Below are 17,953 nucleotides of genomic sequence, written 5' to 3'. Positions count from 1 at the left end.
TTTTTCCTTTTTTACTGGAAGCACGATAGCAAAGATTTTTAGGGAAAAGATAATGTAAAGAAAAAATATAGAACAAGCTGGTAAGGAGTTGAAGAAAGAATAAAAGATGAAAATCAGTATTATAAAATACAATTTAAGGGAAAACCAAATTATTGAGCTGGAAAAGTAAACTGAAACGAGAAGTGATACGACTATGTTTTATGTACAGTACAATATAATTTGCGGAAAGAATTGAGATAAATGAAGAAAAGCAACAAAATAAATGTAGAAATGAGAAAACTATGAAGTAAAGATCATTACTTAAATATAAAAAATTTTAATGAGTAGTATTTATGTATAATATGTCAAAAAATAGATTTCGTGGAATTAAGCTTTCTACTTTGCCTCTCGATGTACTACTAAACTGAAATTCGATTGAAATCGATACTACTTTATTATCTGCACTTGTAAAGGTGCATTATGGACATAGTATGTATTTAGTGTGTTATAAGTTGACGTTTATGATCTGAAGCATTCATCCAAGTAGTTATATTTGCCTGTATCTATTTGCTATTGATATGTAATCTTTAACAAGTACTTTGTGAGTTACAGAAGTGAATTATTAGGTGGTGTTTAAGTAATTAAATTAGTAAGGTGGAATAATTTTGTTTTTTCTTAATTTTTAGTTTTTTCTTCATAGCTTATTTGAATAAAATAGTATCATTATTTATAAGAAATAGAGTAATGGAAGATAATCAAAGTAACATAGCTGTGTCAGATGTACATGATCTTAAAATTGATGTTAGTGCTATTCAGGATGTTGCAAAAAATCATCAAGTAAGAATACGTATTAAAACTTATTTTCTTTTCATAAACTATGGCTTTTATATTTAGAAATTATTTTAATTTATTGTACATTTTATTTTGCTTCTGTAACATTTATGGCTTAATAATTGTATTTGACTTTCAGGCATCTGAGCTACACTCGTTGGATTTATCTGTATATGACATAAATACACTTGAAAAAGGCATTATCGCACAAGTAGATGAAGCTATAGGACATAAAGAACATGAAATCAGTAAATTGCTTGAAGAAGGGGAATTGCCAGAAGATTATTATGAGAAGAAGATAAGATTAGGTCAAATGACACCTTTTGGTACTGTTTTAGGAGAAGGAAATTCAGCAACTGAATCTTCAGATAGGTCACTTATGTTTAAGTATTTTAAATTAACAAAGAATTACATTTAAATACACTAATGAAAAATTCATAAGACCATGTGGAATTTTCTATCACCAATTAAAGTGGCGCGCACTCACTAAATCATCTGGTCTATTTCAATTAATTTTTTGAATAATCGTTGATTGGCTTTATTTGGTGTATTATTATTATTTTGCAAATACCTTTCAATAATTGTTATAATTCAAAATGTATGTACCTAATATTCAGATTTTAATATTGTCCGCTATTTAGATCTGCACCTTTGATGATGTATGCAATCGTTTTAAATTTAATTTTCTTTTAAAATTTATGACAGATTTAATAGGAAAGATCATTATTTTGATACATTCAATTATGGAAATAATTGTTGACAGTTCTTAAATAAATTTTTAATTTTTATTTAATGTATGTATTTTTGTTTTATTTTTTTTTTTTTTGCGTGGAGAAGGGGTACGTTATGGATTTCACATGAGCATTATGAAATCAGAAACTTTTCACTAGTTTTCGCAGATTTATCAGAATATACTGTAATATTTCTTATCACAAAGTTAAAAATTTGTATTTTTTAGGTTGAAACGCTCAGAAGATGCACTTTCCGAACTAGAGCGCTACTTACAGAGCCAGGCTGCTTTGCAAGCAAAAAGAAGAAAGACTACAAAAACTGCAACAGTTATCAAGAATGATTTGTTTGAAAAAGATAAATTAATCATCAGAAAAAATGAAGACTGGCCCTCCAAAAAAAGAAGAAAATCGAAAATTGTAGCTGAGGGCGGAGTCAAATTATATGAATCAATAGAAGATGATTTAAAAATTAAACCAATAATTCGGCGATGTTCTTCAGGTTCGGAATATATACCTTCGGATGGACAATCTTCTTCAGAAGAAGGTACATTTCATTTTGTTCAAATCGACTTGTCTCCGAGATTTAGTCGAAGTGATGTTGCCCTTAGAGTTCCTTATGCTAGCTAGCTTTACAGCTCACTACTAGTGATATTTGTTATGGAAGAACGCTGCTGAGCCAGACTGAGGGGCTGCCGATAATTTCAAATGATTACATTGTTCAATTATTAAAAAACAAGTGGCTTGAAACATTCTACAATTTAATACTTTTACGATAAATAATTTTTTGCAAGTAGCATCGTATTAATCAGGGCCGGATTTAGATGAAAAGAGGCCCTAGGCTATTCCACTTATGAGGGCCTTTCACCTCCCATTTTTAAGTTTGTAAATTACCTGAGAGATAATAAAATACATCACTACTGCGATATATATCAGTATGTTAAATAAAACATGTTGTTTCATGTTTCATGATGAAACATTCTACCAGAGCTTAGTAGCATAAGGCACGTCAATATTTGCCATAGCAATCAGTGAACGTATGAACTATACTTTGGTGCAATTTAGTACAAACGAACAGACCCAATGAGCCGAACGCGTTGATCTTAACCAATACATTTTTATGTTTGTTTATTAGTCATATGCGTAGATATTGTAATTTTAATTTTGCTAACAATTTGAATGTAGGCCCCTCTTGATCTTGAGGCCCTAGGCTGAAGCCTAGTTAGCCTATAGGTAAATCCGGCCCTGGTATCAATACATAGCAAGTACTCATAGCGCATTGCTCAATTCAAAAAAGACTGGTTTTCGAATGGGAATTCACATCAAAGAAAAATGTTTTAATTACAAAGATGTAATGGGTATACTTAAAAAATCCTATTTTAATAAAAAAAAACTAAAGATAAGTCGAAACCTCTACATCAAACTCATTAATCTACCTCTGTTGATGAATGAAGGTCCGAAACCAGTCAGGGATACAGTGAATATACCTGCTCTGGTGATTTAAAAAAAAAAACATTAAAAATCAACGATATTATCGAGCTCTGAGGAGGACACCACATTTTCCAATAAATCTTTATTTTCTCAGACTCGTATAAGCGAAGGACTGTTTTATAGTCAACTATAAAAAAAATTCTAGGAATTTTAGGGCATTTCGAGGAAGATTAAGGGTTATATTCCCTTTAAATTGTCGATTTTGTGTGCAGCTTTGAATCTGAAATTGTTTATAAACATGATTCTAAATTTAATTTTGGAAAATGTGTGTTAGAATCCCGAATATTGAAGTTGTGTAAGTGTTCACACAAGATTTTAATTTATATTTTTACTCACTTCCCTTTGTAGGTGTGGCAACCTACTTTTCGTTTTCTACTTGGAGAGCTTCAAATATTATTTAAATTTGATATTAAAAATTAGAAAGCTTAGCAGTATATCCATTTGGAAATTACCAGTCTTAAGTTATTGAATTTGCAGGGATATGGAGATGGTCTTTAAAAAACAATTTTTTCAGGTCACAAGAAATTAAAGTCATCCAAAAGGAAGCGATTGGTTAAGAAGAGAAAAATTGATAGCAATAAACTTGAGTCTGAAGACTCAAGCTGGGAAGATTCAGATGCTGGTCATGTTTCAAAAAAAAGTAATTTATTGGCATTTTCATCTGATTATAGTATAACAAGTTTTACATCAGTTTATTTATAATATTATAAAAAAAAAAAATTCTTTCTTTTTTCTATAGAAATAAAAGAATTAGACGATGGTGACATAGATTTATTTACAGAAAGAATTAAAAAACTAAATTGGAATATTGGACGCCTAGAAGTTCATACAGTATGTGACGTTTTTAAGTGTCCCAAAGTAGTTTGGGATAAACTTTATTTGTAAGTACATAGAAATGTTTTCCAGCTTTTTTTTACTTAGGTGAATGAGAAAATTTATGATCGATCAGATTTTAAAAATTGTGTTTTACGGGAAATATTTGAATTATGAGCTTTAGAGAATGGAAACAAAATTTTGAACCTCAATTGTGGTTCTCATATTTCCTGAATTTGCTGAACAATCGCACCTGAATCAATATCTTACCGAGGAATAAAATGGCCCTCTTCGTTATAACCTCAGGCCACTACAAACAGCTATATGGGTGATCCTTCGTGATGACTTTTTATAACTAGCTAGTGCACTGTTCTTAATACTGCTCAACTTGGACTAAGGTATCAAGTCTTACCTAAAACTTTTCGACACTACCAGAAAGTTCTAACTGCTGTAAATAAGTTGTTAGTAATTTAGTGTTTTTTTATAGCAATACTGACAGATAATTGACCTGTTTCATCAGCTCCACAGTCTCCCCTAAAATTGAAGGTGCTCTAAATCCCTGTGTTCCCATCAAACTAGTACTATTAAAGAACATAAGGAAGCGTTACATAGTATTAATAGGTAGGCCATGCTTCTAGTACCAACCTGTTATTAGGTCTTATCCAAACTCGCACAATAACTATGGATTTATCTCTCAAGAGAACCACTCCATCATCATACATTATATCTCTGATGTATACTCCCATCTCATTTAGTTGATGTAGCTCAACTACCACTAAAAGTCACAGATGCTAAGACAAAATTCGGATAACCTAAAATTGTTTCAAAAATATAAAAGAAGTTATCTGCAGGTTTGAAATATTTTGTACAAAGTAGTCCGGCCTCCGAATAGTGTTCTCTCGTTACACAACACTGTCCATCTCCGGACATTGAGGTGAAAGAAGCTCCCAGGAAGAAAAAAATCTAAGGACCATCAGCTGGATTCGACTCCGTGATCTCCGCGTTGGCATCCAGTATTCGCTAACCACTTAGCTAATCTCTTTCCTAAGTGTAGATTATTATTTTTATTATTATTATTTTAGGTATCAGCAGGTTGCTGTCAAGTGGTTTTGGGAATTAAATCAAAAACGTTGTGGCGGTATACTTGGCGATGAAATGGGTCTTGGAAAAACAGTTCAACTAATTGCTTTTCTTGCTGGACTTCATGTCTCACAGATTGAAGATTATGACACTGGGTTAGTTAACAATAAAATCAATATCTAGTCGTTGTCAAACCAATATCTGCTATGTGAACTTTTTGGAGATTTCGAAATTTTGACTATTCTGACCAGTTTTTCTAACTAATTTTCGTATAAAGACCACTATGTGACTTGTAAGCATTATACGGTGAACTGTGGTCGCTAAAAAAAATATGATATATGAATAAAATTAATAAAATATATAACTTTAATTTAAATTAGTTTTCAAAAATCTGCTTCGTATAAAATTTTACAGGAGATCGTATTTTTTTTTTAATATCTTAAAGTTATACTGTTTACACATAGCAGACATTGGTTTGACAATGACGATGTGACTTTTAATATTTTTATTTCAACTTCAGCTCTTGCAGACACATTATTTTTGTTTACTTAATTTTTATTTAGTTTCAGAGGTTTAGGACCATCTATAATAGTTTGCCCGACCACAGTAATGCATCAGTGGGTACGGGAATTCAGAACGTGGTATCCATTATTGAGAGTGGCAATTCTTCATGAATCTGGCACATACTGTGGTAACAATCTACCTTTAACATCCTTTTTACTTTATTATGAGACTCCATATCTTTACAAATTTAATTTTAGTTATTTATTACATTCTTAATGAATCTATTATCAGATAACTACAAATTTCACTTTCTAAGTTAATTACATACCCTATATTAAACTTTCTAGGTAAAGACAGAAGTAAGTTGATTAGCGCACTACACACATACACTCAGGGCATACTAATAACCAGTTATACTGCATTAGTTCAATACCAAGAAAAAATTCTTTCTAAAAATTGGCATTATGTTATATTAGACGAAGGACACAAGATTCGAAATAACAATGCTCAGGTATCCCGTATGGCCTCGTTTTTCTTTTTTAAATTAAAATATTACTAAAATTATGTAGAAATACCCACTAAACAAACTTATACAGGTAACCATTGCAGCAAAAAAGTTTGATACCCCACATAGATTAATTCTGTCTGGATCACCTTTACAAAATAATCTAAGAGAGCTGTGGTCACTTTTTGACTTTGTATATCCAGGCAAATTGGGTACATTGCAGGCGTTCACATCTAGATTTCAAACTCCAATTGTACAAGGGGGTTACGCAAATGCTTCACAATTTCAGGTAACCTTTAACTATGTATTAAATCGTCATTTTAAGGATCTAAATACCAGTCTTATGTTAAATGTTGATGCATTTTTTTGTAGTATTGTCAGGATTTTGGGAAGAAAAAATAGGAAAGAACGATTTTTCATATTATTCCTTCCAGAATGCTTCCGACATACTGAAGTTTCTTAAAAAGTTATTTTTTACACAGTTTTGCGCTTTCTCCAAAATTTAGGTCCAAATAATAAATATCTTCCGAGTTCGTTCTATTATGTCATAATTTTTATTAGTGTTTTAATTTGGTGTAAAATAAACTATGTTTAAGCAAAGCAGATTGATCATTGATCTCAAAATTGTGAATCGTATCATATCTTTTAGTGATCGTGATTTTGTTTTAGGTTACCCTGGCCTATAAATGCGCTTTAATCTTGAAAGATACTATCACTCCATATCTTTTAAGACGTATGAAGTGTGACGTTGATGATCATATACACTTACCAAATAAAACTGAACAAATATTATTCTGCCGTTTGACAGACGATCAAAGACATTATTATAAAGGTTACGTAGAGAATCTAGATTTAGAAGCAGTGGCTAAAGGAAAGGCCAAAATGTTCGTCGCACTTTATAATATGCGTAAAATTTGTAATCATCCTGACCTTTATTCAGGTGGACCGAAAAGGAATTTCACTATAGTAAGTTCTTATATAACTTATTTTTATTTTCCCTAGGCGGCGGGGATATTCTGAAAAGTGATATTTAAAAAATTGAATAAATAATATTTATTTAATACAGACGTTAGACAGCACAGAAGATGAAGAATCATCATTTGGATTTTGGGGAAGAGCAGGAAAGATGATCGTTATAGAGACCTTACTGAACATTTGGCAAAAACAAGGTCACAGAGTACTTCTCTTTACCCAAGGTACAAAGGTACGCCCAATATTTATTAATAATCTAGTTATTTTTTTGGCGTCAGAAAAATAAAACCTAACATTTATTACTTCAACAGATGTTGGTGATATTAGAAGAATTTGTGAAAAGACGTGGCTACAAATATCTAAAATTAGATGGACAAACTTGTATTTCTAGTAGACAGCCTCTAATTGACAAATTTAACAAGGTAATTTCAGAAAGTTTTCGTTATTAATTTTATAATTATTCCAAAATGTACAAGTATAGGTTAGATGTGTAAGCTCTATCTTATTTTACAAATTAAACATATTTCTAGACATTTAGGTGATTTAACTTTTCTGGTTAATCGATTAATTATCAATATATTCTGAAAAGGTAAATTGGCAAAAAAAATCAGAGTCTCGCATTCCAGTTAGTATTAATATTTGATATATTGGATTTATTTAAAAGAATATCAGTATTTTTTGTACTCCTTAGCAAAAACAGTTTAAAAAGTGAAGTATAAGGGTTATTAAACGACAAAAGGTACACAAATCAGCAAATATTCAACATTTCATTAGCACTTAAGTTCGTACTTTCAGTTATATAGAAACGTTCGAAAAAGTGTGTTTAAATGACTCTTTATTACGATTTATAAATTTTCAATTATATTGCTAAGAATTTAATAGCTGTCACAGACCCTTACGCTGGCCATTTTCATGTACAAAATAATTGTTCAGTTAAGTGAGGCATCCATTTAACTTAGATTGATAGTAATGAAATTTATTAAACTACTAATGCCCATGTTTTTGAAAAGATGATAACAAAAACAATAATAATTACATGTTATTACAAAAAATAAATTAAAAAATGCATATGCCCAACATACCGGCTTTTTTTATTCGAGATTTGTTTTCTTTGTTGTACCTTATAGAAATTTCAACCCTAAATGTCCCCCTCACACTGTTTACATTTTATTCAATTTAGCTCAAATGTAGGGAACTTTTATCTCTATATTGAAGTTTTGGTATGTTGTATCTTATCTTTCATATGTTGTAGTCATGTGAGTGTGCCCATTAGATTTTTTCAAAATAGTATCATTAGAATGTATTACGTAGTGTAAGCCAACTACTATTTGGTAAAAATACCAGTAGACAAGAAAACTTAACTAGGTACATAAGTAGTGGTAAAAGAAAGTTGTTAAGATTTTTTCTATTAAAATAGTTAAAAGTAGTTAAAATAAATCCTTTTGAATGTATTGTGTAATTTAAGGTAATTGCTATTCGGTTCTCTAAAAATTCTATTTTATGAGAAAATCTAACTACGTACTTAATAGTAAAAGAAAGTCGTGGGAGTGTGCTCATTAAATGTTAAAAATTAAATTAGAAATAAAATCATGGTCAACTGAGCCGAAAATTGCCGACAATAACCGATCGCATTCGACTTGTTAGAGATAAAGAGAAAGAAAGTCGTGTGAGTGTGCACAATAAAGCTAAATATTAAAATTGGAAATAAAATCATGGTCACTTAAGCCGAAAATTACCGACAATAACCGAACGCATTCGGCTTGTTAAAGAGAAAAGAAGAGAAGTGAAGTTAAAAAGTCACGGCTAAGGCTAGTTGGGTTACAGATCCAGTAATTCTTAGAAATCTGCTCTTTTTCTTAGAATTTTGCCGTTCTCTAACCCATCGGTCCTTAATCACATAGGTTTGGACTTACTTTACTACTCTGTAGTCAGTTTATCGACTATATCTCAAGAACGGAAAATCGTAGAAATTTCAAATTTGATATTTCGTTCAAGTGACACCACAGGAAGCTGCTATACGTTTTTAGTCAAAATAGGTCTACCGGAAGTACCACTTTACTGAATAGATTTTTCACTTTTTTAACTTTTTTTAAGAAACCGCTTCTTAGATTTTCTTCAAACTTGGTATAATTATAGCTTATAAATAGTTCTACAACTTTTATAGGAAACATTTTTCTGTTATATTATGTTTAAGGGCACTTTTGGGATAGGGGGGTGGTGGGTCAGTTTGGTAGAATGCTAGTTTGCTGTAATATATGGACTGTTTAAGAAAATGACCAGCAAAAGGATCTGTGACATCTAATAAATTAATAATCTAATATCTAATTAATCTAATAAACGAATAAATGAAAATTTAATGCAGTAAAATTACTTGATAATTGATATCAATTGTGATAAAATGTCAATAGCCCTATTACGACCAATATTTATCCATCATACTCATCTCTGAATATGATCTCTCTTCGTGCAATATAATGAATCTCTTCTAGGGCCCCTCGTCCTTTTTAATCGGGGTTTGAAGTAGGCCCCATATTTGGGTTAAACTACTCCTTAAGTATTAAGTACTGCGTAGTGACACCCAAGAGACGCATCTACATCATATCGAACTTATCGAACACTATTCATCTAAATCGGTTCACGCATCGATAGTTTGAAACGATTGCAATACTTTTCCTTAGTGGATGAAAAAGCAGCATGGCACTGCAATGTAGGGAAGCTATAACCTCTTCTTCCTACCAAATTTGATCAAAACTGGGATATGATTTACAAAGTTATTAGTAATAAATGTTTAGGAAGGGATCATCATACATAAATGGGGTTAACTCCTCTCTCAAAGGAGGTACAGCATCAAGACTCCCAAAAGCCACATTTACATGAAATTCCAAATCGAATCGCACTTCATTCATGAAAATGCGTCCCGCTACGTTGTTTACAAAAAAGGTAACAAAAAGAACAACAATTTTTGAAAATGATATTTTTGCTCATCTTTGGCAACTTTTTTCTCAAAATCTATTAAATCTACATAGTTGTAAAAAAAAAATACTCCTGTAAACGAGGATATGCCCTATATTTTAAAGAAAATTTGAGCATTTTATCTTTAATAGAAAAAGAGAAAAAATATTGTCAAAGTCCTGGTGTTTCAACATTACGCTTTTCATACAGTTTTTGTCAATTAACCCTCATACAATTGTACAACCGTAAAGCTTTAATAAACTATTTTAAACAAGTTTGTCCGGTTATTTAAAAGAAATAATTTGTTAAAAAAAGAAAAAGAAATAATCAAGAATTTTTTTGAACTTAATGTTTTTTTTTAAAGTACACGTTCTACAATTGCCTTTTAACCATCACGTTTATGTCATAAGCTTATGCCAATAGATTTATGCCTTAATTTTAGGATCAAAGTTATTTTGTCATGTTATTGACTACAAAAGTTGGAGGACTTGGAATTAATCTTACGGGGGCTGATCGAGTTGTAATTTATGATCCCGATTGGAATCCGGCAACAGATACTCAGGCAAGAGAGAGGGCTTGGAGAATTGGACAAAGAAAAGAGGTTACCATTTATAGACTAATCACTGCAGGCACAATTGAAGAAAAGGTTTGCTTACAAATTACAATACACTCTTCTTCCTCCCCATTTTTCGTTATTGTTCGTTTTTTTTAACAATTTAACCCTTCAGATATTAGATTTAAATTATATTTTCAGGATTCTTTTCTGAAGATTCAGCTTTTTTTTAGTAAATTTATTATTATGATTGTAGATATATCATCGACAGATATTTAAACAGTTTTTGAGTAATAAAGTATTAAAAGATCCTCGCCAAAGACGATTTTTCAAAACAAACGATTTGGTCGAATTGTTCACATTAAATGAAACTATAAAAAATGGAACAAATGAAACTGCTGCCATTTTTGCTGGTACGAATTCAGAGGTAATTTATCAATCTTTTGATTTCTGTAATTAATGTTTTCAGTTATTAGATTAAATTGATTAAATTTTTCTAGATTAAATTTGATTCTAATAATTTTGACACTTGTGATGATGAAATAAAAATTGATAGTTCAGATTTTCAAAACACAAAAATTACCTTTTCCGAGTCAAAAATAGAAGAAATGAAAAAGCTCGCTCAAAGGTTAAGTAAAAAATTAGAAAATAAGAGTCCATTAAACAGTGAAAAATGCAACATGGGCAGTAAAAAGGGAAATAATGATGCCGAATGTGTTTATGGACCAGATGGAAATATAATTGCAGCAAAAGCTCAAGAATTAGTTAATAATATGGGAGAAAAATCCAGAACCAAAGCAGAAGAATGCGAAGATATAGAACAAATTGCAATAGCAAGGAAGAATGAAACTTTAAAATACAAAAAGCAAAGCGATAATAATGCTTTAGTAAGAAATAAGAAGTTAAAAACGGAAAGCCAGGTTACAAAAGTCAAAATTTCACATAGAAAACACAAGAAAGATAAATACGAAAAATTTGAAGGCAAAATCGTTCCGCATCTTCTAAAGTGTAAACGTGTAAAAAGAAAAAAAGAAAATATTGTAAAACGGATGTCGCAAGATGAGTATGTGCTTCATAATCTTTTTACAAAATCAGGTATTTTTAATTGAACTTTAACTTGTTTTATATATATATATATATGGTTAAATTATATAATTATTTTATAGCTTTATTATTATTATTTATTTTTTTTAATTTTTTGTAATAAGTAAATCCGGTTTTTACGCTTCGATTTCTCTTAATTGCCGCGTATTTGTAGGGAAATACTCTATATTTTCAAAGAAAACTGGATATTTCCTACAGAACTTTGTCCTTCGAAGCTCAAATTTTTTTTTCTACTCCATTCTCAGCGGACATAGAGGTATTAAGAGGTGCAAAATCTTAGAGACTTAGTCTCTGATTTGATTTGCTGATTGCATTTATGTTTCTGACATATGTTCCATTTTTATGTAAACTTCTAAAATAAATATGGTTACTTCCTACACAAAATAGTGTCTTGTCATTATAATGAAACATTTACATCAGGATTTGAACTCGTCAGCCCTAGGCTTTTGCCCCGGGTCGCGCGCTTAAATCATGTTTACGTTGCAAAGTAATTTGAATAATATAGTTATTTATAGCTTCTTTTTATTTTATTTTTTGTACCATCATTAATACTAAATGGAAACGGTGAACTTAGGGTTAAAAAAGGAGTGGGTTAAAAAAAAAACAACTTCGTCTTAAAATATCTGGTGTGGCTCCCAGAATGTTCAGTGCTTGTTCTTAGAACGCCGAGGAAATGTAATACCCAAGTTTGCGTATTGGAGCCCCTTTGTGTGAGTTATTAGAATTGCCTTTCATAAAAAAAAAAATAGACATATTTGTGAGGAATGTAACAGAGCACTGTTAAGCCATTACATTGCAGTGTCTCATTACACTTATTCATTCAGTCTCAACTAGAGTTTATCTCAATTCCAATTGCTGCGGCAAGGGCTGAACGCTACTTTTCTAAGTTAGTATAATTTTTTATGTAGAGGTTCACTTTGTAAAGTGAACGGGCTTTATACCTAGAAATTCTTGTGTAACATGAAAACATGAATAGTACCTAAAGTATTTGAATCAGCTCATCACAATATCTTATACCATAATTCTTGAGATATTATTATTATTATTATATATAATAATAATATCCGAAAATATCAGTAACATTTCTAGAAAAAAATTGTTTAGTTAAAAACAAATATTGTGCAGTCTGGCCCTAAAGACTCAATGTAAATTAAGTATTTACCCTAAAGCTGAAAAAGCTTACTGTTAAAACTGTTTTAATATGAGTGTGACTCTCATTATTATTGAAAGTCTTTATTTTCCCTTGGGGAAAAGAATCAGCGTTATTATATACAAAATTAAATCTGAACGTTCTATATTGCAAGCTGTATTGATAAGTAAACTATAGATAGAGAATAAATATCGCAAATTGTTTTTATTAAAAATTATATTTAATATATAACGTTAAATAATTATAACTCTGCTATATTTCTTGTAGGGCTTGAAACTGTTTTAAAACATGATACCATAATGCAGGATGGTCCTAGTGATTATGCTCTTGTTGAAGCTGAAGCAGAGAAGTTGGCTCAAGAAGCTGTTAAATACATAAAAGAATCAAGAGCACAAGTTCCGCAAGTGCGCAAGCCTTCATTTACGCTTCCACTTGGGTAAGTTAAGTCAGAGGTGTAACAAAATGTCTGCGTTTGTTTTTGGCTTTTTTATGTTAATGAGCTATAAAATAATAATAATAAGGCTTCCTGGTTTATTCTCCAGAATAAATGTGTGGTCTTGCACTAACTTGCTGTGTAAGAACTTTTTCTTTAGTTGACTTAAGAGGGTTTATTTTCGGCCAGGGCAGCAGAATGCTGACCAACTATGCTGAATAGATTTCAGATCTGACAGCTCACCATTGGGAACGAATTCGATATAGAAAGAGGGTTTCTAAAGAACTGTAAAAAACGAAGACTTTTATAACACCGATCGGTCAACTAAAACATTAAATATTTGCTCTCAATAATTTTAATGCTTTTTCTATATTAAGGTCAAGGAACAAACAGAATGAAGGGTCTAGTTTATTAGAAGCCATCAAAAGACGGAATATGATTCTGGAAACAACCTCTGAAGAAAATCAGCTAGCCAAGCAAATTGTTTCGTGGCTCAGTTCACAAGGAGGCACAGCATCTACTGATGAGGTAGGTTTACTTCTTTATAGGATTGTAGTCTTTACAGAATTTCTAACAGCTTCACAACGCTGGGTTCAATGTAAATCCTGGATTAACCATTTGTCTTTATTGTTAATTGCCACTTCCTGATTCTCACGGTTCAGGGTTATTTAATAGGATTACGAATTGCAATTACGATTCTTTTCAAGTACAATTGAAGATTTGTTCGATCTTATCATATTAGTTTTAACATCAAAAACTTTCATCATTTATTAATTCAATGATGAATTACATTGAAATAATGCAAGAACCAGTTTTTTTGTTTAAAAAATAAATTTCAAAAACACAGTTTCTTTATTAGTTGGGACCGTAGGCAGAGACCGATTTTTGATATGTAGACATCCTACCATCGTTTATTTTCTAAATTTGAAATGCGCAAAGGAAGTGGTTAGAAATATCTGTTCTTTTATTATTTTAAAACTAACTTACTATTCTATCCTATGTGGTAATTGTGTACTTTCATTCTAATACACAATCTTATATGCATGAATACACGGTGAATGCAGATATAAATTCTCATAGAATAGAATACAAGTTTTAAGATTATATAATTAAGATTTTACCAATTATCTCTTTTCGCGTTTTGTAAATTTAGTACAGAAGGCCTAAATAGGCCGAAACATCCATTAACATTAAAATTACATTAACATGAAAATTTTTCGTCTACTAATGGAAAACTATATAAATTCTTAAGTAATGCTTAAGTTTTACTCCAATCTTAAAATATTTATTTATATCTTGATATTAGATTATTTTTCGGCTGAATGAAGCAAACAGCGATTAGCATTTACAATTTACTGTTGGCTTTTATTAGTTTTCTTTACCACTAATCGGTGGAAAAGCAAACTCTTAACTTCACAATGCAAAATTTAAGCATTTATTGCCTCTGTGATCCCTCCCTTTACTTTCTTCAACAGTCTCAGCTGAGATAATGGACTTGGAGAGTAGTTGGGCCTAAGCCTGGTTTCACTGATTCCTTAGTTAGTTTAATTATGTTATATACTTTTCCCTTGTTCATTACAGAAACGACTCTAAACTGTTAATGCTTTTGGATTATTATGTTAATATTTAATGTAAGGTGAATTTTTGTCATTCTCTAAAAAATTTTGATATAAAAAAAATCTTGTATTAAATATATTCCATTACTATCTTTTGCCCAGGCATTTATCACCAAACGTGTAACTATTTCTGAAATTTTAATAGAACAAGAAAGTATGAAAAAGCAATCAGCATAAAAAAAAAAGTTACCACCCACAACAAATAATACAAATAATATTGTACATGATACCGACAATGCTGTTGAACTTGCTGATTTATTTTTCATCATTTATTTACATGAACTTATTGCACTTTGTTTAATAATGAAATTTATTATTATTTTTTTTTTTCTAGATTGTAAATGAATTTCAACGTAAAGTTGGGCCAGGTAAGACTCCGCTTTTCAAAACTATACTCAGTAAAATAGCGCAGTTTTATCGAGCGCCAGATAAAATTGGTTACTGGACTGTCCGTGATGAATTTAAATAAACAATTAAATGTATAGACTTTTTAAATAACTTTGTATAAATACTGTATTTATTGTAATATTCTTTAAGTTAATGTTTTTCATAGGAAAGTTTTTCATTAAAATGTTCACAAATTTTCTAAACCCTTATTTAAGATGGATACAAACGTTTAAAGTGCTACGATTTTTTTAAATTAGATTAGTAGCACATTATACGGTGGAAATCTTTTTGAAATGAAATTGAATAGTATGTGTTGAAAATTTAATTTCTATTTAAATTCTCATTTCAGCACAATAATTTTGTGATCGAACATATATAAAAAAGCGATCGTTGGTTTGTAATCAATTCTGTTTTTTTTTTTTTTGTTCAATTTCGTTTGATTAAAAGATAATGAATTGGATTTTGATCAAGGGCCTGTTGCTTGCTGGTTTGAATGCTCTGGCAGCTCTTAGCGTCCTTGCAGACTGTCACATAGCAGTTTATGGTTTAGTGGGTAATGCATTATTTAAAGAACGGAAGTAAGAGTGGCAATCGAGGAGCAGGATGTTTGCTCGTTTTATTTTTTCCGCCCTGATTGTTACTGACATAGGCAGTAAAAGAAAATAATTTAATTTTACTTTTCATCAAACGCTTACATGGTTAAAAAAAAAAAAAACTTTCATAATTTGCATGGACACTATTTGAAACAATTTTATGATTAAATGATTTGTCGTCTAACAAACATTCCTACGTATTTATAATTAGGATAGACCTTGTATTTTATGTCCTTTTTTTCCTCTCATTTTCAAAAAATAAAAGGTGTTACTAACGTCAAAATGTAGTTATATTTCAAAATTTTGTTTATTATGATTTCATGGAATTGATGTATTTCAATTATACTTTTGTTTCTTATAAATTTAAGAATTTATTTAAAAATTCTATTTTCTGGATGATAGTCACAAAGATTGTATATGTACAAACATAATATTTACGAAAGGGATAAATAAAAAAAATATACACAAGATTATAATTCAATTATGCGAAGTAAATGAAGGATGAAGGATAACTAGGCTCTGACAAAGAACTTGCATGCTTCTTTATTATGAATCTTCTGTTTATATCAAAGTTAGAGCTCTTATTACTCTGAACATAAAATGATTGGTCAAAAAATAAAGATATAATAAGAGTTAGCTAAAATTAGTTTATATATTTTATTTTACGAGGGAAAAAAAGTAAATAATTTCAGTGGTTGCTTTCTCATCTAAAAGAACTGAGATTTACTGGAGAGCGCGTACTGCTTTCCATGTAAGAAAAACGATGGCTGTGAAAATTATATTTTTTGTTATAGTATGTAGTATACTTTGGCTGTATTTCTATGTGTAATATACTGAGATTAGAGTTTTTTATAGTACTATTTAAGCAATGCTTACGAAATGGTTCAGTGCTTACATACATTTTTTGTAATTTGTCACTTACTATTAGTTCATTGCAGAGTGTAAAATTGTAATTAAACTATAATTCTTTATATAAAATAAAAAACTTTCTTTATTTGTTTAATTAAGCGAAATAAATTTAACAGCACATGATTTTTGTTAATCGATAATTTATCATTTGATCGAGCATTTAAGTATTGTTTATTAAATCATAATTTTTATATTTTGATAAATAAATTTTTTATTTATAAATTCACGAATTTATCTTCAATTTTAGTTTAATTTTTTTCCCTGTAGTTTGCAAATATTAGATAATTTTTGTGCAGTAACAGCAATCTTTCGTAGTGAAAAAAACAGTATCAGTAAAAAGTATTTTTTAAAAAACTGGTGTGAATACACACGAAATTTCAAAAACCACATACTACTTTTCTGATTTTACAGGTCCTCGCCCTCGTAAAACATTACGAGTGAAGAATCCCACTAAATTGCTAAATTTAAACTCATGAAGTTTCTGTTTTAAGCAAAATTGGTAGCTGTTTCAGCTTTTAAAGAAACTCCTTGTAAGAAAGTCGCCCCCCCCCAAAATGTATCTTTTGTAACAGTTACTTTCTTTAATAAAAGGGTATCTAAAAAAAAAAAAAATTCAAATCTACTACAGCTCGGTTTGAACTTGTACTCCATTATAAAGCTTCTCCATTGTTCCTAGCCAACCTCCACCAGTTTCTGCTGAAACTCGACAATCTTTTTCTTGTACTCCTTAGCTACCAGAATGCGTCTGTTGAAAAATTAATACAAACATAACCTTTAAAATTTGGGATTACTGCCGCATCAAACACCTATAAATTCGACCCAATTCAGCAGGCGGAAGTGACTTCACACACTGGCTATTCACGATTGCTACAAAATGACTCCAAAAATTCCGTTAAACTTTCTTATTCTGTTTAACAGGAAAGATTTTTAAACCCAACTAAATCTGCAAAAAATCTAATATATCCCTTCACTTGAGTGAAAGTAAGCATTTGAAGGAAAATTGTCTTGATTGATAATTTGTAAAAACTGCCAAGAGAAATACTGAGTTTCACACCAAATTTGCTTCTTTGACATTTCCTAAAATGGTTCAATCATTTCCAAATGTTTTTGTATAATTTTAATTTAATAATACAGCTTACTCTCGCAAAAAAAAATATATATATATATATACGAGATTCCTTGAATAACCCTCCCGATTTGTGCAAGAAATTTCAAATAACTTTAAAAGGATTCGATAGTATACCTATGCAATTTAATAGAGCACATAGAAATCGTATCATGCTATCAGCGGTGTCTATTTGAACATTAAGCAGAGGCCCTTCTTCAAGAGACAAAAAAAAAATCATTTTCTTT

The 17,953-nt window shown here is 30.4% G+C and overlaps 1 protein-coding gene across 3 annotated transcripts; it reads left to right on the top strand.

The window, feature by feature from the left end:
- The first annotated feature begins 442 nt into the window (after nt 1–442).
- On the top strand, nt 443–15,209 carry LOC141450431 (DNA excision repair protein ERCC-6-like). Of its 3 annotated transcripts, XM_074120873.1 has the most exons (19): nt 443–580; nt 666–816; nt 950–1,182; nt 1,769–2,085; nt 3,544–3,669; nt 3,769–3,910; nt 4,925–5,077; nt 5,486–5,613; nt 5,774–5,937; nt 6,023–6,220; nt 6,601–6,897; nt 6,998–7,135; nt 7,215–7,325; nt 10,298–10,501; nt 10,665–10,835; nt 10,909–11,503; nt 12,930–13,098; nt 13,473–13,623; nt 15,046–15,209. In XM_074120873.1, the coding sequence occupies exons 2-19, from the start codon at nt 724–726 to the stop codon at nt 15,178–15,180; spliced, it is 3,525 nt and encodes a 1,174-aa protein (XP_073976974.1). In that variant the 5' UTR covers nt 443–580; nt 666–723; the 3' UTR covers nt 15,181–15,209. The 3 variants fall into 3 exon arrangements, with proteins under 3 accessions (XP_073976974.1, XP_073976976.1, XP_073976975.1); XM_074120875.1 differs by lacking the exons at nt 443–580; nt 666–816; nt 950–1,182 and adding an exon at nt 1,296–1,408; XM_074120874.1 differs by lacking the exons at nt 443–580; nt 666–816; nt 950–1,182 and adding an exon at nt 1,296–1,469.
- The last annotated feature ends 2,744 nt before the right edge of the window (nt 15,210–17,953 follow it).

The sequence above is a fragment of the Rhodnius prolixus genome, unplaced genomic scaffold (assembly GCF_049639745.1).
Source record: "Rhodnius prolixus isolate KJV_2025 unplaced genomic scaffold, Rpr scaffold_2, whole genome shotgun sequence".
Lineage (NCBI taxonomy): Eukaryota > Metazoa > Arthropoda > Insecta > Hemiptera > Reduviidae > Rhodnius > Rhodnius prolixus.
Note: the sequence above shows the minus strand (reverse complement) of the source record. Positions and strands in the feature narration are given on the sequence as shown.

Excerpts from the sequence above, each read along its gene's own strand:
- LOC141450431 (XM_074120873.1), top strand. The coding sequence starts at position 724 with ATGGAAGATAATCAAAGTAACATAGCTGTGTCAGATGTACATGATCTT. Across the intron at positions 5,938-6,022 it reads TTCGAAATAACAATGCTCAG|GTAACCATTGCAGCAAAAAA; the intron begins GTATCCCGTATG and ends AAACTTATACAG. Across the intron at positions 7,136-7,214 it reads TCTTTACCCAAGGTACAAAG|ATGTTGGTGATATTAGAAGA; the intron begins GTACGCCCAATA and ends TTACTTCAACAG.